Source organism: Dermacentor variabilis, unplaced genomic scaffold (genome assembly GCF_050947875.1).
Source record: "Dermacentor variabilis isolate Ectoservices unplaced genomic scaffold, ASM5094787v1 scaffold_12, whole genome shotgun sequence".
Taxonomy (NCBI): Eukaryota; Metazoa; Arthropoda; class Arachnida; order Ixodida; family Ixodidae; genus Dermacentor; species Dermacentor variabilis.
The window spans coordinates 23,313,351-23,338,593 of record NW_027460280.1 but is presented as its reverse complement, the minus strand read 5'-3'; the positions used below and the strand labels follow the sequence as shown (position 1 = coordinate 23,338,593).

Here is a 25,243-nt window from a genome sequence, read left to right as displayed (position 1 = left end):
GAACAGCAGGTTGCCATTATCCCTCAAGAGAAAAGTTTATAACAGCTGTGTCTTACCAGTACTCACGTACGGTGCAGAAACCTGGAGGCTTACGAAAAGGGTTCTACTTAAACTGAGGACGACGCAACGAGCTATGGAAAGAAGAATGGTAGGTGTAACGTTAAGGGATAAGAAAAGAGCAGATTGGGTGAGGGAACAAACGCAAGTTAATGATATCTTAGTTGAAATCAAGAAAAAGAAATGGGCATGGGCAGGACACGTAATGAGAAGGGAAGATAACCTATGGTCATTAAAAGTTACGGAATGGATTCCAAGGGAAGGGAAGCGTAGCAGAGGGCGGCAGAAAGTTAGGTGGGCGGATGAGATTAAGAAGTTTGCAGGGACAACATGGCCACAATTAGTACATGACCGGGGTAGTTGGAGAAGTATGGGAGAGGCCTTTGCCCTGCAGTGGGAGTAACCAGGCTGATGATGATGATGATGAAACAGACGTGCACATCAGCACTGGTGGTACAATCTTGTAGCAGTGGCATGAAAGCAAAACTATGATTTCAACAAACATGGCCTACTATCTGCTGGTGCAAAGATCTCAATGGCAGCAGTCATTAGTGTGCATTAAATCTTTTTTATTTTTTCCCTTTCTGTGAGGATGCAACATTTTTAAGGCAATGCAGATTCTTGTCTTTTGTCTTCTGTCGCATTGTGATGAAAAAAGATTACTGCAGCTTGTAAATCCAGACGTGGTTGGATTTTTAAAAAATTTTGCAACTTTGTTGCATGTACAGACTAGCAGCAGCTAATACTGGCAAGGTTAATCGTTAGCAGCTGCGCTCACTGACCTCTTCGGACTTCATATACTCGAGAGTTGATAACCCTAGTGCTAACGCGCGGCACACATGGTACTGCACGAGCCGACCAGAAAGCCCAAGCACCGTTCATGGGCTGGGCCAGGCCATCCGAAGCGTTTTTTTGGCAGGCCCGGGTCGGGCTCTGGCTTGAAGCTGCAGGCCTAGGCTGGACTCAGTCCCGCTCATTAAAGGGCCTAAGTCGTGCCTTCAAGCACACACGAACATTATGCATTGCATGCTCCCAGGCATTGTGTGCCAAACTGAAATGACACATGGAAAGAGCTGGCTTTTAGTATACCTTAGCAAAGAAAATAGAAATACAGATGAAGTTCACTTTTTTTCTTTTCCACAAAAACTACCATATTTAATCGCATAATGATCACACCTTTTTGCAAAAAAAATTTATGTAAATTCACGCGCGTTAAATTTGAGGTGAAAAGAAAACCACATTTTTACCATACCGCATTTGCTGCGCGATGACAACAGGTCAACAAACAGGCAGCTGCCGCTGTAACAGTGTGGGACACCAAAACAAAAATGGCGGCCGACGAAGTAAACCAAACACGCTGAACAAAATTTTTTTTCTTCTCGTGAGTACATTATGTGCATTGAAACAGTTTGTTCCGTATCAGTAAGGAATAATATTGTTAATATCAGCAAGTTTGTGGCAATAATGTAGCCATGTACATTTTGAGGGGACAGAAACAGATGAGCGCGCTCAGCTGCCAGTGACATAAAACACATGGCGAGCATGCTGCAAAAACTGCAGCATTTGCCTTCACTATTATCTTAATACAGCGCGTTTCCGCTAAGGGCGGGCGAATATCTTAGCTTTGTTTATGAATAGGATACACTTCTAACGTATCAATGTAAACGTGGCTACTTTTGTTGCCGCTCCTGATCTGTTGCGTGCCCACGAGTGCAGACGAAAGGAATGGAACGGCACCTTTTTTGTTGTTGTTGACCACAATCATTATAAAGCCAAGGCAAGTTTGGTCGTCGATTTTTTTTTTTTTTTTTTCATGGAAGTGCAGAAAGTGATGAAAGGAATGAAATGGCGCATCTGCTTAAGAATCTGTTCTATGCGTGCAGACCGCTTGGTATGCCTTGGAAAAGTCGTTCGCATAGCATTTTACAGCATTCAACAAATGGTAAGCGCGATCATCATTAGCTAGACCTGGCACACGAGATATTGCTGCGACAAGTTCGAGGAGCGATCATTATGCGGGAGAGAAAAAAAAAGAATTTTGACGATAAAATTCAGGGGTGCAATCATTATGAGTGTGCGATCATTATGCAAGTAAATACGGTAACATTGTTTCCGTGCAAGGAAAAATAAATTTAGAAAAATGCTCTTCAAACAATTCTCCTGTTACCACTTCTGCGATTGCACTATTACAACTCGCGATACTATTAATATTATTCTAGCACTAACGCAAGGGGTGTCTCTTTCTAATTGTGCGTTTATTTTGTGCTGTATGCTCGTGAATTTGCCTGTTTGTATATTTATATTCGCATGCTAAATGACCTCATAGGACCAAATTGTACGATCAAGGTAAATCCATGCGCACCAGCGGAAGGATAACAGCACAGGCCATGGGCCAGATCACCAATGTTCTCATGGGAGAAACAAAGATTTCGATCTTTTATTGCTTATACACTGCAGCTGATTAGACACCAAGAAGGTGAGGCTGACACATATGGTACAATCGGCAAGTGAAAAAAAATATATATATATATATATATTTTTTTACTTACAGGTCGGCCTTCTCATGCACACGCGGGCCCTGGCTAAGCTTAGTAATGAACACCTGGGCCAGGCCCAGGCTAGGCTTGGTCATGTGCGCCTGGGCCTGGGCTAGGCTTGGGCTTCATAAAGCAGGCCCGGCTCGGGCCGAAAAATCAGGCCCATGCAGTGCTCTAATTGTAACCACAGTAACAATGTCAATCAAAAAGTGCAGCGGCGAGTTGTCTTGGTAAAGTCGCAATAGTACCACCACATGAAAGTACCACCACGTTTTGATTGCAAGTGGCACAAACACTTGCGCTGTGAAAGAATATGCCTATTTTTTTTTTGGTCTGCCTTTATTTTGAATGCGTAAGCATAGAGCGCAGCCGCTTCCAAGGTCAACTATTTTGTGCGTGGCTCAGAACGATACTGTTTGGCGGCCTGTCTCGCCACTCTGAGGATTTGCCCTCTGAGCAAAAGTCTCTGCCAATGCACTCTTCTCTCATCCGAGACCTGTGCCTTGGGAGTGCTTAAGTATCAGTTACGTATCGTTCATAAAGACTTCTCCGATGCCTGAGGCAGGCAGACGAGACCGTGAGCTGTTTGGTCTACCTCTGTCCATATGCAACTATTGATTTCCCGGCAAGGGCTGACAGTTTTTTCTTTTTCTCATTTTCGTTTATTTTCCCACACTACATTTAAGTGCTGTTCAAATTCGCTGAAAACATATAGTGTATCTAGAACCGTTCATGGCTGCATGTGTACGGGAGACTCCGCAACCACAATGTTATAAACACTGAGAAATACTATGTCGTGCCATCTGCCGCGATCAGCAAAACCCGTATACAGCAGATAATTCAAGCATGTTTTCAGGCGCGTAGTATCGTCTGGGCTGGAATTTTCCGACATGAGGTGGCCTGACAGCCCGCAGGGTTATCTGACTGAGCTAGCTTGGATGCTCGGTTGCCACAGTCAGAGAAGTTCGAATCCTCGCATTTTTTCCCCTGAAGGTGGGAAGCTCGAATTCGCCTCACCCAGTACACTCCATCTCCAGGCTTGGAGTGGCACCTGACACCGGCAAAAACGCCGACAGAAAGTGGGGCTATACTAATCTAGGTACAACCAAATTAGGAAAACCCACTAAGCTCCAACAAGACACTCACTCACCAAAACAGAATTGGCCTCCCTGGTGCAGTACTTGGCCAGTGCCTCCCAAATGACTCATTCGATTAACCAATGGCCCTCAGTCCCCAGCAGCTGCAGAGCACCTGACCAAGGCGGTGGTCAGGCCTTTAATGCAGCAGAGGGTGTTAAGAATTTCTGGACCCGGACAGGCCACCAATGGAAACTGACTCTTGCAATGCTTAACACCTGAACCCCCTCGAGTGAAGCTAGCCTAGCAGGACCCTTTGAGATATCAATGGCCTTGGTGAAATTAGAAGAACTGGTGAAGCTTATACAGTACTGACAAATAGCCACGTACTCTGTTATAGAGCACTACCAGATAAGCAGCAGTTCGGAGTAGGAATCCTAATCCATAAGGACATAGCGGGCAACATTGACGAATTCTACAGCATTAATGAGAGGGTAGCAGTAGTCGTTATAAAGCTGAATAGGAGGTACCGTATTTACACGATTGTAAGTCGACCACTTTTTTAAAATTTGAAAATCTGAGTGGGGGGGTCGACTTATGATCGAAACCAAAACATGCACCGCCAAAAAAGCGAGACCAACAGGAGCTACAAGGCAGTCAAAATTTTATGTTTGCTCTATGGCCTTACCCATAGCTTTTCGCTAACCCGCGTGTTTGTTCGCTTTTCGGAAGGGTTTTTCAACATTTTTGAGAGTTTTACAGTGCACACAACACTCATGAGGGGGTGTCGATAGTTGAAGGAAGCGCTGCTGTTCCATTCGCGCTTGCGGGGAGTATCGGTAGTTCATGGAAGAGCAGATACCACTCGCGGGCATAGAGCTAGTAGCTCGCGGGTTTCTCTTTGCCTGTTGCGCTTAGCTGTCTCAATAGTTTGACGAAAGGCATGGGTTTGACGCGTTCCACTTGACTGCCGGCTACGTGCTACTTCTATGCTTCCTCAGTTGACGTGAGTGCTCCAGGCCCACTAATCATTCGGCACTCGTTCACACCAGCGTTCAAGAGGGCTGCCATCCTTTACACCGAAGAAACAAATCACTGTGCAGCGGGCCGCAAGTTCGATGTTTCTGAACGGGTGGTGCGAGAGTGGCGACTGCAGCGAAACGAAATTTTCACCTGTGACGTCAAGTGAGGAATTTCCCATGTGCCGAAGTCTGGACGCTTTCCGGAGCTGTAGGCTAAGCTTGCGGCGTACGTCGCTGAAATGCACAATCGGTCCCTGCCAGTGAAGTGTGACATGGTCATGAAACAAGCCCGGATCTTCGCCTTTTAAGGGCCTGCTATGCCGTGAGTACGAGTGGCTGGTGGCAGAGGGCTACGAAATGACGCCAACTGGACCTATCAAAAGAGCCTCCCTGCGTGTGGTTGGGCGCATTCGGCGTGGGCTGCTGTTCCACAAGATGTCTAGGTGCGGTCGTTTGCCAAATGTGAAATTTCGCAGGATGATGACGCGCTGTGGGACCATAGCAACGATGACGATGGCAGCACTAGTGAAGACGAGTAGTACAGTGACCATGTCAACTAGTAATAAATTTTCGTTATCGAATGCGCCCTCGGGTATACTCTCTTTCTCTTCTTTTTTTCCTATCACGCGATATGAGGGGGGTTGACTTACATTCGAGTCGACTTAGAATCGTGTAAACACGGTATAGAATAAAGGCAGTACAAACCTACGCTCCAAGCTCCAGTCACGATGATAAAAAAATAGAACAGTTTTATGAAGATGTTGAATTAGCGATGCGAAAAGTGCAAGCTCAGTATACTGTAGTCATGGGAGACTTCAATGCAAAAGTGGGGAAAAAGCAGGCTGGTGAACAAGCAATTGGAAACTACGAGGTGGATTCTAGAAACACTCGAGGAGAGATGTTAGTAGAATTCGCAGAAAGGAATAAGCTGCAAATAATGAACACCTTCTTCAGGAAGCGTTGGAACAAAAAGTGGACCTGGACATGCCCTAATGGTGAAACAAGAAATGAAATTGATTTCATACTTTCTGCCGATACCAGCATAGTGCAGGATGTAGAAGTGTTAGGCAGGGCAAAGTGCAGTGATCATAGATTAGTGAGCGCTAGGATTCACCTCAATTTGAAGAGAGAAAGGGTAAAACTGGTTAAGAAGAAACAGGCGAACCTAGACGCAGTAAGTGTAAAAGCAGTCCAACTCAGGTTGGCACTTGCAAACAAATATGCAGTTTTAGAACAGAGAGATGAAGATGACAGAGGCAATGAATGATACCATAACTAGGCTGGCTTCAGAAGCAGCAATTGAAGTGGGAGGTAAGGCACCAAGGCAACCAGTAGGTAAGCTCTCCCAAGTAACAAAGGACTTAATAAAGAAATGACAAAGAATGAAAGTGTCCAACTTGAGAGATCAGACAGAATTCGCGGAACTGTCAAAACTAATAGACAAGGAGAAAATAAGGGATATTCGAAATTATAATGTGAGAAAGCCTGAGGAAGCCGTAAAAAAATGGACACAGCCTGAAAACTGTGAGAAGGAAGCTACGCATCAGACAAACCAAGATGTATGCACTGAAAGATAGACATGGTAATATCATCAGCAATCTCAAAGATATAGTAAAAGCAGCGGAAGAATTCTATGCCGACCTGTACAGTACACCCAAAGCAGCCACGATACCTCCATTCAAAGTAGTAATGAACAGGTTACATAGGCTCCTTCTATAACTAGTGATGGAGTAAGAAGGGATTTGCAAGACGTGAAACAAGGAAAAGCGACAGGAGAAGATGGACTACCAGTCGATTTAATCAAAGATGGTGGAGACATAATGCTTGAAAAACTAGCGGCCCTTTATACGAACTGCCTATTGACTTCAAGGGTCCCAGAGAACTAGAAGAATGCCAACGTTAAACTAATCCACAAAAAGGGAGACGTTAAAGAATTGAAAAATTATAGGCCCATTAGCTTACTTCCAATATTATAAAATATTGACCAAGATAATTTCCAAAAGAATACGAGCAACACTAGACTTTAGTCAACCAAGGGCACAGGCAAGTTTCAGGAAGGGATACTCTGCAATGGATCACATCCATGTCATCAATCAGGTAATCGAGAAATCCGCAGAGTACAATCAGCGTCTCTATATGGCTTTCACAGATTACGAGAACGCATTTCATTTAGTTGAGATACCAACAGCTAGAGGCATTACGTAAGCAAGCAGTACAGGATGCTTACGTAAATATCTTGCAAAATATCTACAGAAATTGCACAGCTAACCTAATTCTCCACAAGAAAAGGGGGAAGATAGCTATAAAGAAAGGGGTCAGACAAGGAGACACAATCTCTCCAATGTTATTCACTGCGTGCTTGGAAGTATTCAAGCTATTAAACTGGGAAGACTTAGGAGTAAGGATCAATGGCGAATATCTGAGCTACCTTAGATCTGCAGATGACATTGTCCTGTTCAGCAACACTGGGGACGAGTTACAGCAAATGATTGAGGGAAAACACGGGGAATACGGGAGATGGAAATTCAAGACGATGAGTAAAACTAGAACATGGTGAAAGCCGGAGCCAACGTTTCGACAAGTGGACGTGTCTTCTTCAAGGCGAAGAAGACAAGACGGTTAGAGGGGGGGGGGGGCTGGCCTTGGCCTTGTGCACAGCATTCCTTTATTCTCAATTCGACACGCTAACACACCTTCCCTCGTTGCCGCACCCACCCGCCTTGCACCCTCTTCCTTTAAGAAGAAATCCACCTATATATACTGTGGCGAGAAAAGCATACGTCGCCTTGAGGAAGACAAGTCCACTTGTCGAAACGTTGACTCCAGCTTTCACCTTGTTCTCGTTTTGCTCAACAAATGATTGAGGCCCTCACGCCGTTGCTTCCCGCGTGTCACTTGCTCTTCGGATGTCATCGGTGTATTTCTATTGCAATGCACTTAACAGAGAGAGTATAAGAGTGGGGTTGAAGATTAATATGCAGAAGATAAAGATAATGATCAACAGCTGAGGAAGAGAACAAGAGTTCAGGATCGCCAGTCAGCCTCTAGAGTCTGTGAAGGAGTATGTTTACCTAGGTCAATTATTCACAGGGGACCCTGATCAAGAGCAGGAAATTTACACAACAATAAAAATGGGTTGGAGCGCATTCGGCAGACATTGTTAGATTCTTACTGGAAGCTTACCATTATCATTAAAAAGAAAGGTGTACAATCAATGCATTCTACTGGTGCTGACATATGGGGTAATAACTTGGAGACTGACAAAGAAGCTCGAAAACAAGTTAAGGACAGCACAAAGAGCGATGGAACGAAGAATGTTAGGTATAACGTTAGCAGACAGGAAGAGAGTGGTGTGGATAAGAGAGGAAATAGGGATAGCCGATATCCTAATAGACATTAAGAGAAAGAAACAGAGCTAGGCTGTTCATGTAATGCATAGGTTAGATAACCGGCAAACCATTATGGCTACAGAATGGGTGCCAAGAGAAGGGAAGCGCAGTCAAGGACGGCAGAAGGCTAGGTGGCCTGATGAAATTAATTCGCAGGCACTAGCTGGAATCGGTTGGCGCAGGACAGGGGTAATTGGAGATAGCAGGGAGAGGCCTTCGTCCTGCAGTAGACATAACACAGGCTGATGATGATGATGATGATGAGTTAACACCAAAGTTTCATCGGCACCCTCGGCACTAGCTTGTCACTGAGCCAAAACCTGTAGACGGCGGTGAGCCGCTTGTGTCATCAACTTGAAAACTCTCCATTGGGTGTTGACTCACACACCATTGAAGGAAGCTTGTTGCTAGTGTGTTTGTTCCTTAAAAAATAAAACACATTTTGCACATTCTGCGAGTGGCCAGAAATAATTGCGTGCAGTGCACTGCTGCACGTACGTATCGTAGCATCAGAACATGTTGTGCTTACACTACCTAGACAAAATTCGGGCCAAAGTGTTTCCTTTGTTAGCTGGGTCCTTTAAAAGCGGAATTTGCTGCATAGATAATATAAGCAGACCGAACCAAGTGAGAAGAATTGTGTTATACCCAAAAGTATGTTGTATGTGGATCCGCTCTAATGAGCGTGTATTGTATTGAAATTGCAGATAAACACAGCTTGTTATATTGAGGTTAAAAATACATGTTTGTGCTGCACTTCTATAGACATGAACTTACATAAAGTTATACGCTTTGTTACATTCAAGTTCACTATATCGAGGGTTAACTGTATAACAATCTATAGCATAGCAATGGGCAGTCCGTTCCTGCAACATGCGCCCAAGCACAGCAGGACTCGACACTTGTAAAGACCTCGGGGGTGATGGGTGATCCACTATGGGCGTTAACATGATATGCCTGCCCGCATCGCACTATGCTAAAAGGTGCTAATATAAACATAGGAGTATGGGTACATTGCAAATGTAAGTTAAAGTTAAATTTTATTTTCAAGCAATTGGAAGGTACACTTTCCCACCTTCACTGCTGGCATTAATTCATGATTACATTCTTATAAATTCAATGACAGCGAGCCAGTCAGTTTGCACACTGAAAGAAAACAACAGAAAGAACTTGCCGCATGTGCTCTGCTGCAGAGGTATGTATGTGCAGAGCTTGCAGAGTATGCAGAGCTTGCATGTGGTACAAAATGTGGGGAAAATAAAAGGATGCTGTGCTCCTGTGGTTCCTTTTTAAATAGTGGTCCTAGCAAACAGTACACAACATTTTGGTTGGGTGCTAGAACAGCAGGGACGACACAGTACGCACCTGGAGAGCAGAAAGTGAGCTGCAGGGGCAGGGGCTTCGCCACTAGGCGCAGAGGCAGGTGTGGTGGCCGTCTGTGGGCAGTGCAGTGTGGCAGCTGCAGTCGCCGGGCTGGCCAGGTGTGCCTGACGACGAGGCAAGCGCTCCAGCTGCTGGCGTGCAGCCTGCGCCTGCTGCCGCTCCAGCTGAAGCTGCATCTGCAACTGCTGAATCTGCGATGTGGTACTGGGTGCTGCCAAGGTGGCTGTGCGGCGCACACCTGATGACAGCTGTGACAGTAGCTCTGCACACATAGGGAGGCACAGAGCTAGCACACGAGTGGCACATGCAAGAGGCAAGTCCTCCACACACCGCTTCGCACATAGGATCTGGGGTCCGCAATACACATGGGGCATTGCCTTGGGGGCCACAAAAACAAGAAAGTAAACACTAAAGAAAAAACCTTTCTTGCTCTGCACGTGCACGCACACACACACACATGCACATCATCAAAATAGAAATGGCAGCTCCCGGAGAAAGCCGCACACTAGTATTTCTTTTCACTCACGAGCACATTACACACGTTGAAAGAGTGTCTTCTTTGTCTATAATAAATTACATTAACAATGGTGTGTTACTTGATTCACATCATTTACATAGCGAAGTCCACATTGAGGGGATGGAAGCCGAGGCTGCTACACTTGGCTACCACTGGGCATGGAAACAGTTGCAGACATGCTGTGAAATTTTAGTATTGCAATACAATGCAGTACGTTTCTGCAAAATAAACATTGTGCAAGTTTGTCCACGTGGACAAATGAAGCAGAATGTGAGGGAATGTAGCCGACACCCTACAATTTTTGGTACATTTCACAACGCAACAGAAAAAGCAGGCTTATTTATCAGAAGTGAGAGCGCCAACTTTCAAGTCTGACACTAGGTGGCATTAGCTTGCTGAACAGGAAAATGCACATTCATGTAAACGGTGGCATATGAGTATACACAATATAAATTGATATGATACGCTTCTGCTGTATCCATGTAAAGATGGCTTAAGAGCCGTGCATAGCTGGACAATATCATAGCCTATGCACTTACTTTTGAGGAGCGTCAACAATGCCTCAAGCTTGCACTAAAAGCCGTGACTGATGCCAATTTGCATCTGTAGCACTCAAACTACTTTTCTGGCCAAAACATAGTCATCAACATCAGACACAGAGTCAGTGGTAGGGGAAAACCAAAGTGTGCACAAAGATCCCAGTAACAACTAGACTAAAAGAACATGCAGGTTAAATATCTGCCGATGCTGTAGTCTACAACCTTTCACTTATGATACCATCCTGTTTCGTACGCTTTCCAGGTGCCAACGTTCAGTACATCACCAAACTGCAATTCTATTATACATTTTCAAGTCATTAGATCCCGTGTAAAGAAGAAAAAGCAGGGGCGTGCCCGATCTAGAGCAGTAGGCGCCCACTACAGCAGCTTATCCCACAGTTCTCAACCACCTGCGTTACATGAAAATGATGGCATGCAGTCAGTTTCCTCTTCCATACTAGCAAATATTGCGGGTTGTCACATGTTGTGTTCACAGCTGTCACCGCCAACCGTATTGCAATAAGCATCTGCATTTACCTTGCTGTTTGACTGCATGTGGCACAGTGCTCTTGGAAGCATACTGCATGCTTTTACTATAAGCGATCACCCAAACGCATCGCTGTTTGCTGTTACAGGTGGCGTGAAGTGAGCGTCAAGTTTCGCTCTGGCGGTATTGTATTCTGGCATTTTTTGTTCCGGTTTCCTGTTGTCGTCTTAAAACACTACACAATAGGAGAATGAGAAGGGAGGCGCTGCACGGGCCCCATCAGGTAGAGGCGTCTCCTACTGAGCGAGCACGTGGAAACTTCCTGCCAAAATGCCCCGCCTGCCCACAGAAACTGTTGATCCAACCAAATTCAAGTAGCCCATACATAAGCTTGCTGAAGCTGCAAAAAAAACACACATCTTGGGTGGGCCACGTGGGTCCCACCAACCAGCTTGGTGTATGTTGGCTTCTCCTGTCGTGCTGCAGCACTTTGCATTACAAAGATGTTGACTGTAGTTTAGTCTGCCAAATTTTTTTCTACTTTGGATCGTACGCTTTTTTGCTTAGATCATTTCTTTCTCATGTTTTTTTTTCTCTTTTCTAAAATGTATGAACGAGGATCTACTGTAGTACATTATTACCATACAGTTTTTTTCACTTGGGAATGAAGCCAACAAGAAATTTTTCGGTTGAGGTTAGCCACCTTCTCCGGAGCTTTTTATCCATGCACGCTAGTGGCTCAAGCATGCTGCCTCATTTGTAAATAAACAGGAGTGCGCTGTCATTTTAGAAAGGGCAGAACTGCTTGCAAGGTTTTCAGCATGTCACTTCAGGAGGCTTACTTGTTAGCAATAGATTCATGGGCGTTTGAAATTGGTGACCGTTACATAGTTCTCCGGTGGTGGGAGACCTATATATGGGTGTGCCAGGTATCATGCACAGAGTTTAAAAAAAAAAACACGGATCATTCTACATGAATAAAACCAAGTGTATGTTGTTTCAAGTCTTGTTGAGAAACTGCCAGTAGTTTTTACTCCTGCAGTCCAATTATTTAAAAGAAAATACAGTAACTCTCAGTTAAAGGGCACCTAAAACGGTTCGGACAAATTTTGTAGACGTGTAGGGTACAGCTAAAGTAATCATTCGCACCACAATTTGTGTGAAACGTCTCATATTAAGAGAGCTACGGACGATTACAAGTTACCCTCCTCCATAGTCATGCATTTTCTCCTCAACTCATTCGCCAAGTGATCGGAGCTATGCTCCGCCTTCACTGGCTCTGCGTCATGATGGCACGTCGTGTCGTCGATTTCCGGTTCTCTACAAGCGCGCGCGAAGCCTCTCCAAACTCTCTGGCAGCTGCTTGGCAGTCGACCCCAAGCGAGAGCTATCGAAGCAGCGTGCGTTGCGAGCATTCTGTCGCAGCGCCAAACATGTCTGGTTATCCGGTAACCACAGGCGAGCTGGCCGTTTCGACAGAACAGTGGAGGCATAAACTCAAGCTGATGAAGGAACTTTAGCGTAGACGTACATGAGCTGCCTGATCGGTCTCCACGGTCCAGCCACCCATCGGCACAGAGTTTAATCAGCAAAACAAAGAGCTACTATTGCTCTAACCAGGTGCAAAACATTTTAAACATTCACAAAAACAATGTGTTAATGATTACACTCCTGTGAAAAATGTACACCAGCAACAAAGAAGAAGAACTTCTACTGTGTGTCGTTGAGCTCTGTGCCACCACGTCGCTGCACCGTGCAGACCATTCACATTTGCGCTCCTGCTCATCCCGTGAAATGACCCGGTTAAACGGCCAGGCCCTGTCCCCTTGCACATGCGTTTACCCTAATATCGGACTTGCGAAACGCTATTGCGTTAGTAATCTTCCAGTGTAAAGTGACAGCCGCAAACATGCAAATCCTGGCGCCGATTGGATAACGGCAGTCCGATGTGCTGCAGCCAGTCCACTCGTCGGCTGCCTTACAGAGAGACACGATGTCACAGCTTGACATATTGCCAGTCGCTACGTTTGCAGTCCAGAACACAACAAAGTCAAATCATAGTGCGCGCAAAAAGACTGAGACCGACTCTGACCGCGAAGCTCTCGTCAAAATGGAGCACGTTATAACACAAGCAGACGCTTGCTGTGTGCTGGAAGTGCTTAAGTGTAGTGAGAAATTGTTCTTGTGCATTCTCTTTCTGTTACTTTCTTTTTATAGAAACAAATTAACTAACACTCCAACTATTATGAACATCATTTGTTCACCATAAAGGTAGAAAAATTACCGATGGCGCGCCCTGGGCAGCCAATCGGATAGCTCGCCCTACTCACGTCAATTGGGTGATTTACGTCATATGGGTAGGGGCGGCTGAAAATTCCGCCGAGCAGTGTGCTGCGATCAGCAGCAATGTACAATTTTAAAAACCTTAGAATAAATTACACACTTTACGCAGAGCACTTAGATGCGTCAATTAATGATCAGAAGGACTTACTCTAATGACTCGGTACGTTTGTACAAAATAGTCAAAATCATTTCAGGGTCCCTTTAAGTTTGATTACGAATACAGCTACCCTCTTATTAATGCTGTAGAATTCGTCAATGTTGCCTGTTATGTCTTTATGGATTAGGAATCCTACCCTGTATTGATTTTTATCTGGGAGACCTCTATAGCCGAGGAGATGTCCGTTATTCAGCAATGTATAAGCCTCACCAGTTCTAATCTCACTAAGGCCGATGATATCCCAAACAATGTCCGATAGTTACTCAGAGCCCTGCTAAGCTAGCCTCACTTGACAGAGTTCGGCAATTAAAAGTTGACAGGGTCAGTTTCCATTGGTGGCCTGTCCAGACCCAGAGATTATTAGCACTCTCTGCTGCGTTACAGGTCTGACCGCCATATTGGTCAGGTGATCTGCAGCTGCTGGGGACTGAGGGCCATGGGTTAGGAATGATTCGGGAGGTAGTGGCCGAATACTGCATCAGGGAGACCAATTCCTGTTCTGGTGAGGGAGTGTCACCCATCTGCTAGCCGCCTGGTTAGCTCAGATGGTAGAGCGGCTGCCCCGAAAAAGCGGTGGTCCCGGGTTCGAGTCCCGGACCAGGACAAATTTTTCTTCAACTGCGAGGCTTTTCTTTCGAGGAACCCGTATGGGTTTCCTTTGTAGCAGCTGCTACGAACGGGTAGATGTTTGCTTTTCCCTTTATTAATTCACTAGTCGCGTATGGAGGGAAGTACAACAAACAGTTCATGGTCTCGGTTGCCTGTCTCATGCATCGGAGAAGTCTTTCTGAACGAGATGGAACCACCCCATCAATACGTACATTCAAGTCAATGCTTTAAGGATGCATATCAGGCACTTTGCCCGGCTTCCATTGCATCATCTCGCCTCCCTTCCTGCTGTCCGACCTCGTTCAGCGTTTAACAGGATTATTGCCACCAACCATAGAACTTTACCGTCAACCTTCATGCCTACAGCACAACCATATCTACCGCTGTGATGCCTGCATCCACTCCCAAGCCTTCTTGTCATTCCCGACATCAAAAAGAAAACGTGGATGTCATCTTTTCCCTCAAACAAATCATGCTTTCATTCCTACATGATAAGCATAAAGAACGCATCCACATTTACACGGACAGTTCTGTCTTCTCTAAAAGTTCAGCTAAAGCAGTGGTAAATTCAAGACGTCTCACATTACATCATCGACGGCTGCAGCTATCCGTGCTGCTCTGGAGTTTATTGGCCACAAATCATCACATTCATGGTCCATCTTTTGTGACTCGAAGGCAGCTCTCCAGTGTCTGCTGTCCCCTTTCAAACACGGACCTACTGTGCAATTAGTCACAGACATTCGACTACTCCACCATCACGCAATCGACAAGGGGGCACAACATCATCTACCAGTAGATACCGGGTCACAGCCAAATTCTCACATATAATGGACAACATGGGAACGTTTGTTTGGTTTTCCAAATGCTCAATCTAAAAAAAAATCCGCTTAAGACGAACATGTGAAGTGACCACCAACGCTACCAATCCTGGAGGCTAGGGTGCCTCGATATGCTGCGCCTGGGGGCGTGCAAATCAAGGCCCCCTACTGGAGGCCTGTGGTGCACATCGCCCGTGGACAGAGGCGAAAACAAGAGGAAACAAAAAGAGAAGGTGATGTTTCACTTCATGAACGCGGGTGCCGCGCAACCGTATAGGTGCTATAGCGCATACGATGCTATCGGCCCTCCGTGCGCCTACACTCTCCGCACCGCAGATCGTATTCAAGACAGGGCTTGTGCGGCTGCGCCATACGCAGCAGCCACCGGAGTAGAATGCCTCCTTGTAAACATTCACTTACAAACTAAATTAACAAGCATGGTGTCAGCACGCACAGGCAAACATGAACACGTCACATTCGATGACCATGGAAGCTCGCAGTCAGAACGCTGGCGTGAGAAATTGCAGCAGCAAGCAAAGTGAACTGCACGCTGTCTATCGCTTCAATGCAAACTGAGCGGCAAGAATACAGCGCACACAAAGCTACGAGCCTAAACTGGCCCCCAAAGCAGATTACGTTCAAGATAAAGCCTGTGTGACCACACACGGCCAATGCACAACACCCCCTTCCCTCCCCACTGCCATGCATGCCCCCCCTTTCCTCCTTTGCACACGCAAGATTGATCCGCCATCGTCGGCTCACCGTTGCATGCTTTCAATCACACACGCTGCATATGGCGCACGAGGTCGCTGTTATCACGAGACGAACCCAGTACAGTGAAACCTCGTTAAACCGTAGTTGGCCGGAGCCGTGAAAAAGTCCGTACAAAACGGTAGTACTGCTTAACTAAAATAATGTGCGATCGCCCACTTACCTATTAAAAACAGAACTCAGAGAGAGTGTAATGAAAATTTAATTTCACACGAAAGAAGTCAGTTATTTTTGTTTGAGGCCACGGTTGTTGCTGCTAGGCTGCCGTGGCCTCAAATTCCCTTAAGCTGCGAGCCAGCTTTCCTGCCAGCCCCCCCTCTTGTCAATAAACACCATGAGGCTCACATAACGTGCAGTTTTTGCCACTGTCGGGCCTGAATCACCCGTGCAGTCACTTTCCGTGTCTTCCTCATCACTGTCGTTAGGCGACACTTCGGCAATAACAGAGGCAACAATGGCAAAAAGTCGAACCTGGAAAGTTGAACCTCGTAGCCAACATCTTTTCGTGGTCCCAGCAGCACTGCTGAGTATCTTCTCCTTCACATTCCAAATGCCACACACTGTAGTCAACGGTAGATCCCTCTCGCATGCCAGCGCAGACTTCGTGCCACGTTCAACAGCACGAACAATGTCCAATTTTTCTTTTATGCTGAGCACCTGGTTTTTGTCCTAGCATGCGCGACGCCACAACACAGGCCACCGATATGTTAGCTGATACATACACAATAAGCTGGTACAGTTTATGCGGATGCAAAACGTATTATGTTCAATGGCCACTGAGTCGGGGATTTGACTTTACTACTTTTAAAATGCAACTACTGTTTAAGCAGGTATGGCTTAACGAGGTTTTACTGTACATCCATATCGCAAATGAACCCTGTAGCAACTGCCAGAGGAGGTCAACCAAGCGCGCCTCCGCCTACCTTCCTCTTCTGCGACGCTTCCCCTGTTTCTCCTTCCCCAGTTGCGTTGCTTTGCTGCATGCTCAGCGCAATCCTGCGTACTTTCACTAGCTCAAAGCCTGCACCGATGAGCTGCGAGACGGCCGATGCCTGCTTTAACTTCCTAGTGAACTTTTTCTAGCAGCACGAAGGCACAGAACGATTTTTAAGGTCATTAGGTGAGATGACATCCTTTGTGGCTGCTCGCTGATTTGCACAGAAGTGCCAAACATCTATCATGGACTGGATGAAACCAAGCAAGAGTACCACTTGAAAACAGTTTTCTATGAAGTTCAGCTAAACAAATGCTTTTATGTTATCTTTTCCCTGTTTTGTCTACTTCCTTTACCGTCTTGAAGTAAGATATTTGGATGCACCTGGTCATGTTGCCAATTATTCTTCTGCTAAGACAAGCAAATTTCCATGGTCTCTTCGAGTTCATCTTAAAGGGAGTTTACTACATATAACTTCTTAATTGTTATTCCAATTGTCAAGATGTCAATTACGCAGTTGTAAAGAACCATAAGACATGTCAAAATGATGTGTTTCCTGAAAGGTACACATTGCGTGTTTACTTTTACTCGGCAAATACAGAAGGCCTGTGAAATATGTAAAATATTATGTGTCTACACATCTTTGCATGTTTGACAGCAGTGCCATCAGACAGTCTCAGCGGGAAAACAAGCTGTTAATCTTAGGCTCGTGAGTCAGAGCAGCGCATTTCCTTGGTCTTGATACACAATAATCGCTATTTGCTGTTCCCATGTTGTGGAAAGAACATGTGCTGTTGTTGCCGCTGCTCAGCACAGTAACAGATTAACAGCTTCCCACTCACTGTTTAAAAAGTTAATTTCTGGGGTTTTATGTGCCAAAACCATGATCTGAGTATGAGGCACACCGTAGTGGGACACTGGCAAATTTTGACCACCTGGGGATCTTTATTGTGCATCCAATCTGCATCTGAATGGCATTTTTAGCATTTTGCCCTCACTGAAATGCGGCCACCGTGGCTAGGATTTGATCCCACGACTTCATGCTCAGCAGTGGAACACCATAGCCACTAAGCAACCACGGCGGGTTCCACTCACCGTTTGGTGGTGCTGCTATCCCATGCACACGAGTGCGCAGCGACCTGGTATTTTTCATATTTAACGTCCGTCTTATATTTCAATTGCCCTTCTTTTCATGTAATTTTTCAGCTTTTACCTGAAATCCTTAATACTATGACCATGTGAACACTACTAATAAAGGTGACTTCTGCACATACATTTAATGGCGCACATCTGAAGCCATAGATGATGCTAAGAAATACAGTCGCCTTCCATTAATTCGACTTTCACGAGACCGATATAACTGATCGAATTATTTGGCGGCCTGAATTAAAGAAAGGCAGAAAATAATACCCGAACACACCGCTGCGTCATTTACCAGTAGTTACGTGATCCTAAACTGCACACGAATCAAGTGCAGACACTGTTTTTATGACTTCATTGCACAAAACAAAGTGCACCTCAATATAATGAGCACCCAATTGGATAAAAAATGTAGCATGCTTCTAATTCTGGCAATCTAAAATAACATGAAATCTGTAGAATTTACCTTCAAAGAATAAAAATTTATTTGCACTTAACCCTTTGAGCATCACTGCCATAGATGTACGGTGGTGACTGAACATTTGAAAAAAAGAAAAAAGAAACGCCTTCTAGAACAAAGTGCCGCCTAGCATTGCTGTGGATGTGCTGCAACCTTCTATGATTTACAGAAAAATTCTTCCAGTATTTCCAGCAAAACTAATTTGTCGCTTTGCTCTTTGGTGGCTGCCACCACAGTAGTTCGGGAGTATTCCCGCTTCACCCAGTTTACTGCCACGGACTCACACCCATGCTTGTGCTATTTACTACCGGCATTCTTGCACATCATTTCAAGTTACAGGCATCGAGAAAATTTATACCTCATTTCTCAACACCATTGCTACATTTCTAAAGGAGGTCGGACTCATGCTGACAAAACTAAGTTCGTTCTGCCTCGGAATTTTCGTTCACCTTTGATGGTGATCTCAGCAAGACAGTGTTCGACATACATCACAGCAAGACAGGCATCTACATCGATGCACATGGCGGTGCAGCAACATGGCTTTGCAACATCACTCGGCATCAGATACTTCACCTAGTCTGCCACATTGCGTCCAAGAACTGGGGAAGTGATGAGCGAACTCTCAGTCACCTCGTGACTGCTCTACTAATCTCACATGCTATATATGGCTACAATTTCTACAGTCTGAACCAAAAGAAATGAAAAAAAAAAAAAAGACAAACTCGAATCGCTCAACCATGAAGCCATGAGGATTGTCACCAGCTTGCCACGTTTCAATCTTTCATCGTTTTGCCCTAATGGACCAGATGAATCCGATCGAGGCAATAACCGAGGCTGCCAAGCATTTACATCAGTTCCGACTAAGATCCACGACATCTGGTCACAGCATCCTCTCGCTTCATCTGCCAGTCCCCTCAACCCCTCTACCCTCTTTCCCTGCTCCATGGGATTGTTCCCTGACCAGGCCTTTGCACCGTTTCCCCAAAACATGAATGCCGATCACACAGATAGGCAGTTGTCTTACGCAAGGTATCATGCAGCAGAAGTTCGTGATGCTCCTCCCCATCACCACGCTGTCTACACTTACGCCGCCCTCAGTGACGAAGCTTCAGCCATAGCCTGCTATTGCCCACAGACCGCCATGGCCTACTACTTCTGCTGCCCTGCCTGCAACGACCCATTAGCGGCAGAACTGGCTGTGATATCCGCTGCATGCAACGCCTTCCTCAAGCCTCCTTTTGCAGCCTTCACTCATCATACTGTTTACAAAGACTCGTAGGCCTCCATAAAGGCCTGCATCCGGCTGGACTCACGCAATGGTGCAGTTCACTCGATACACCGGGCGATGCGAATCGTTGACAAGGCTGGCCCCATTGTCCGCCTCACATGGATACCAAGTCATGCTGCGGCCACTGGCAACCGAATGGTTGACTCTTTGGCAAGGGAGCTTCTTTCCTGCCCCTCAGAGACTTGGCTACAAGCGCCTCACAGCCCATACCCGGTCCACCCGAACACAGCCCTGGCAAAGGTGAAGGCAGCTCGAAGGGCCACGCTCCGGAACATCCTCCCACAAAATCCTGCGCCTCTGCCAGAGAAGCTTACCCAGTTGCACGCCTGTGAGGTATCATCACAGAGACAGCAGCAACGTTTATAGATACTTTTTTTAATTCCATAACTCCTCCTCTGAAAGCGAGCGCTGTATGTACTGGGACGGTGAGAGGACGCCGCAGTCGAAGGTTGCGCGGTCGCCAACGCACGCGCAGCTTCTTTCCTGCAGTTGCTACTTGGCCCATGTGCGTGTTTGTTGTTGCTTTTTTTGTCCATATTTTTCCTGTGCGGTCTGCGAACACGTGGTCTGCATCGAGAGCTACAGTGCACTCAGACCAACAAACACTACTGGTCGTTAAGCAGCTTTCAAATGCAACGATGCCAACTTGCTTCGTGCCCGGCTGTACCAGCGGGTACAAGCACAACCCGGAGAAATGCAACTTTTTTTTGCACCACCATCCGATCCACAACTTCTCGCAAGGTGGGTTAGAGCTACTGGCACGCAGACAAAGTGCTCAGCAAGACTTCCAAGGTGTGTGAAGTGCATTTTGTGCCCAATGACATTGTGAAGACGTACAAGCATGTCATTGACGGTGAGATTGTCGAGATGGACCGTGGGTGTTGGGCATTGAAGCCTGATGCAGTTCAGTGTCTATTCCCAAACGTACCGAGCTACTTATCAAGAAATGGCAAGAGGCAGCGGTTGCCTAAAAAAAAGACCCAGCGCACCTAGCAATGCAGTGCCTGCTATAGCCACATTTTCGGAGTGCCACCTAGAAGCTCCTGAAACGTCTGATCCTGTGCAAAGCATTGATTTCACACAGATTGAGGAAAAGAGTGCATCGATACAGCTTCCAAGAAACTGGAGAATGGTGGCCCTTGAGGAGGAGGCGGGAAAGTACAAAGAGGTCTTTACGACGCCGGAATGAAGGGAGGGGTTTACACCATCCTGAAAAGTGTCGTATTTTGTGAGGACCTGACCTATGCTGTCCAAGTAAATGGAAGGTTGTTGCACAAGTGGGATGTGCGTTCAGGTTTTTCTGTGAAAGATGTAGAGGCAATTTTGCAGATTGTGCACACAAAGTAATTTTGCCATGGTTGCTCTGACGTCGATGTCACCAACTGCAGTGGTGTGGCACAAAATGCTAGAAGTACGCTCTATTACAAAGACTGCGCTGTTTTGACTAGTGCAGGCAAAGATATGTATGCTATGTGGACCAACTTGGCAAAATGTTTGAAGTGGAGGGCAGTGTCGACTCAATCGAAGAAAAAGGTGCCTGTGGCAGCAAGTGTGCTGCGAAAGCAACTAATTCGTGCCACTGCAGCACGAGAACGAAAAAAGACAAGATGTAATGCGGCTGAGCGAGAAGCTGAAGAATGAGTTGACAAAGACTGGATGAAATCACCGAAGATTTGCCCGAGGTATAAAAAATGGCGCTCGAAACAGCAGTGATGCAGCAGGCAGCAAAATCGCTGCGCAGTCATAGATACACAGCCGATTGGCTCATGGTCTGCTTACTCCTGTGGCTAACAAGCCCAAAGGGCTACAAGGCCCTTCCTAATATGAAAATTCTTCTCCCAAGTACATGTCATCTCGTGCAGCTGCTGAGGGGTCTGCCGTGCGAGTATGGTTTAAATAAATTTGCCCTCGAAAGCATTCAGCTGCAAATAACAGGAAAGCCAGAACATCAAACCTATAAATGTATACTAATTGATGAGTTGAAGTTGTGGTAATCAACTGAATTTAACAGAACATCTTGCAAATTTGATGGATTTATAAACTATGGTGATGTTGCCAAAGCGGATGCTGGATAACTAGCAGACCATGCTTTAGTCATAATGATCATTCCCATGTTCGATTCATGGGTTCAGCCCATTGCAAGCTATGCTACAAAGGGAGCAGCACCAGGCTGAGTGCTGGCAAAAATGGTGGTAAACTCGGTTCTGCAGCTTCACCAGGATGGCACCCAAGTATTGGCTGTTATCAGTGACGGAGCTGGAAACAATAAGTGACTGCGGAAGCATCTTGGGGTCAGTGGAAAGCTCCGTGGTTCATTTCTGCATTTCATATGTGGCATGCCACACGTAACCTTGTGTGTCTCAAATCATTTGATGAAGCACCAGCATGGAGAGGCAAGTTATAACCAAGCCTGCTTGTTTAGTGTGGAATTGCTTCTTTTAAATGAACATGTGTGCCTTGTTTTTATACTCTGCAAGCATGGCAATTTTATTGCAGATCGGGGACCATCAACTGAACTACCATGGGCAACTCTACGAGGCAGAGAAAAAGGCCGAGATTAAGGTGGTGCCAAAACTGAGTATCACGTCAAGCCACAGGGGCTTCAGACCATGAATGTTTGCCTTGCAACTCAAGTACGATATTTCAGATGCCTTTCCTTACCAACCTGTTATTGCTATTTCCAGATTAAATATTGCGTATGCATGCTTCTACCACACACAGTTCCTATTGTCAGTGTGGACAATGTTTATTGATTGGTAGATGACATTTTAAGCTTCTATATTGCGCAGCTTGCTTTTTTGTGGCTCCAGTAAAATCAAGAAACTGTCTTTCAGGTTTTCAGCCGCAGTGTGGCGACGGGGTTAAGTCTACCGGCCCCTAAAAGTACCTGGCTTTGCCAACAGCGCAGGGACTGAATAAGTTACTTTGCTGCTAAATTATCTTTTTGACATCCTGAATGCCAAGATTCCTCAAGCTGGAATAAGAAAAGGTTCTCCTAAAATTAGGGTAAGCAGTTTGTGTGTACTCAATATAAAAGAATCAATCAGAAAAATCTCATTGAGAGGAGAGAAAAAAACACTTTTATAGTATAGTGCACCATTTCTGTTGTAGTTTAATAGCTTTTTTTTTTTCTTTTGCATTTACACACATTCTTCCTGTTTTTGGAGGAATTCCTGGACATGTAGAACCAAACAGAAGCAAGAGGAGATATCAAACTCATCGCATTAAGTCAAACCACTGCGTCTCTGGACTACATTGATGTCAGTGCTATCCATTATAGACATCTGGCACAACAAGGGTGTCAGCTATGTTCTCACAGGGAAATTAAACCAGGACCCACTTGAGGTTAATTAGACTGCCACATTGAAAAGCCTCAAAATGCTTATATATAATATCTTTTTATTGCACAGATTCTTTGGACTAGCAAGTTCATTCAGAGGTGGCGAAGACCATCCTACAGTGACCAAGTTTAGCCAATTGTTTAGGCTACATTCTCTTTACACACTTATTGAAATGGCTGTGACAGGGAACTGTGAGACAGGCACCGACTGTGCCTCAGTGCTTTCGAGAGCCTCGGAGAAAAGCGTCACGAGGCCCTCATCCAGAAAAAAGCAAGGAAAGAACGGGTCTGGCAGAAGCTGATGGCGATACCATTAAGGGACCAATGCTTCAAATGACCATAAATACAGTCTTCCATCACCAGAAGAAACAGCCTTGTACTACTTGGCAGGCTACGTGGCTTTCAAAGTGAAAAAGAAAATGCAATGTGAACTCTGCAAAGCAGACGTACTTGGCAGGCAGGATTCCCTTCGCGTGAGGCTATGCTCATTATTGAGCACGAGTATGTCAGTGCCTGCCTCGCGTACCCTTCCAAAAAGATGTTTGCCTGTGTAAGCACGGTAGAACACTCTATATGAGAGGCTAGAAAGGGAGAGTTGTTTGGCGACCTGTTTCGGAGCGTGGTGGATTCTCTCGTAAAAAAAGGCATGAAAGGCATTGATTGCCCAGCGCATGCCGAGGCGTTCACAGCTTAATTCACTTTTACTTAGTGACCCACATGCACTTCCTTGCACAAGCAAAGTGCTTGGAAAATAGCAGTGCCATTAGAGCTCAAAGAGAGGAAAGAAGGCGAAGCTTGTCTGACAAATTAGTTGACAGCAAATTTGTCAATAGTGTTTGGCGTGTTTGAATAAATAGGGGGGGCACAACACCATTTTGGACATGGAGTGCTCACCCGTGCTCACATTTCAGGTGTCCCTTCTTCTGGCGTTGCCTGCTGCCCTGTGCACAACTGGCCCATTTATCTAGAAACAGCCACAGGACCGCTTCATGAATTGCACGCAACTGCCAGCCTTGGATGGTACTCATTTCATCTGCTGGCAACCGGGATCTTCAAAGCCAACTGCTTTAACAGACAGCATAGGCTGCACCGTATTTAAACGACCATCCGCATCCGACGCGCTGGGGCACAACACCGTTTCGGACATGGAGTGCTCACCCGTGCTCACATTTCAGTTTGGTTACTTGAACCGCTGTTCTCGTCTGAAAAGTAGCAACCGGTGTCTTTTTGCGGTGTTGTGCCCCAGTGAGCTAATGTCGTTACTGAAGCGTGGCAAAAACTTGTTTTCCTTATGCATATGTCGGTTGCGCCTACTTCTATCCGGTGATATAGAATCAAACCCCGGGCCGGATGTGCTGGATAACGTTCTCGCAACCTTGCAACGTATTGAATCCGGCCAGGACGAGATTCGTAATGACCTGCGAGCACTAAAGAACTGGCAGGCGTCAGTTGATGTCGAGCTGAAGCAGTTGTCGACTAGGCTCCGGGCTGTAGAAGTCGATTTGTTTCAATGAAAAGTTCGGTCAACGATACATCGCCCGAATCACTGAATATAGCTAAAGGCATTTCCACACAGCTAAAAACAATACAATCGCGCTGTGAAGGCACAGAAAATAAACTTCGCCGCTGCAACTTGCTATTTTTTGGAATCGCAGATGACAAAAGCGAATCATGGTCATCATCAGAATCAAAAATCATTGACATATGTAAGCAACACCTTGGTATCACAATCGATCCAGCTCAAATAGACCGCGCGCATCGCCTCGGTCAATACAACGATGAGAAGAATAGACCGGTCATAATCAAGTTCGCCTTTTTTAAGGATAAGCAGCGCGTAATAGAAAAAGGCCACAAGTTCAAGAACACTAATTATGCTGTTCGTGAAGATTTTTCTTTGCAAACCCGTATCGCTCCGCGCAAACTGATAGACTTTGCAAAAACCAAAAACGCGCAATTTAAGCTAACCCTCGATAAACTAAGAATTGATAACAATGTGTACACATACGATGCAGCGTCCGCCGCTGTAATCCCCCTACCCAGATAGCAAAGACCTAGGCTGGGAACACGTGCCTTAAGAAAAACCCCAATTCACTACATGAGCCTATTGTGCCCTCGCACCTATCTATATCATTAACTAACATTCGTAGCATTCTTCCTAAACACAATGAAGTTTCGTCATACTTAGACGACTGCGATTGTGATGTATTAGCACTTACGGAAACTTGGCTCAGCTCTGAAATTACGAATGGCGAAGTTCTACCCGATTCTAATGTTTACACTATCGCAGAGATAGGGACGACAGAAGAGGTGGTGGGGTATTGCTCGCCATAAAAAAACATATCCCGTCATTTCTTGTGCCGATGTCATCCAGTCTCG

At 45.7% G+C, this 25,243-nt stretch overlaps 1 protein-coding gene across 2 annotated transcripts in view; it reads right to left on the bottom strand.

The window, feature by feature from the left end:
- Positions 1–25,243, bottom strand: part of LOC142566073 (E3 ubiquitin-protein ligase KCMF1-like) — a 115,532-nt gene that overhangs the window by 7,454 nt on the left and 82,835 nt on the right. For both annotated transcript variants that reach the window (XM_075676809.1, XM_075676810.1), the window contains one exon: positions 9,447–9,726. In XM_075676809.1, the coding sequence (XP_075532924.1) occupies positions 9,447–9,726 (280 nt within the window). The remainder of the gene's footprint in view (positions 1–9,446; positions 9,727–25,243) is intronic.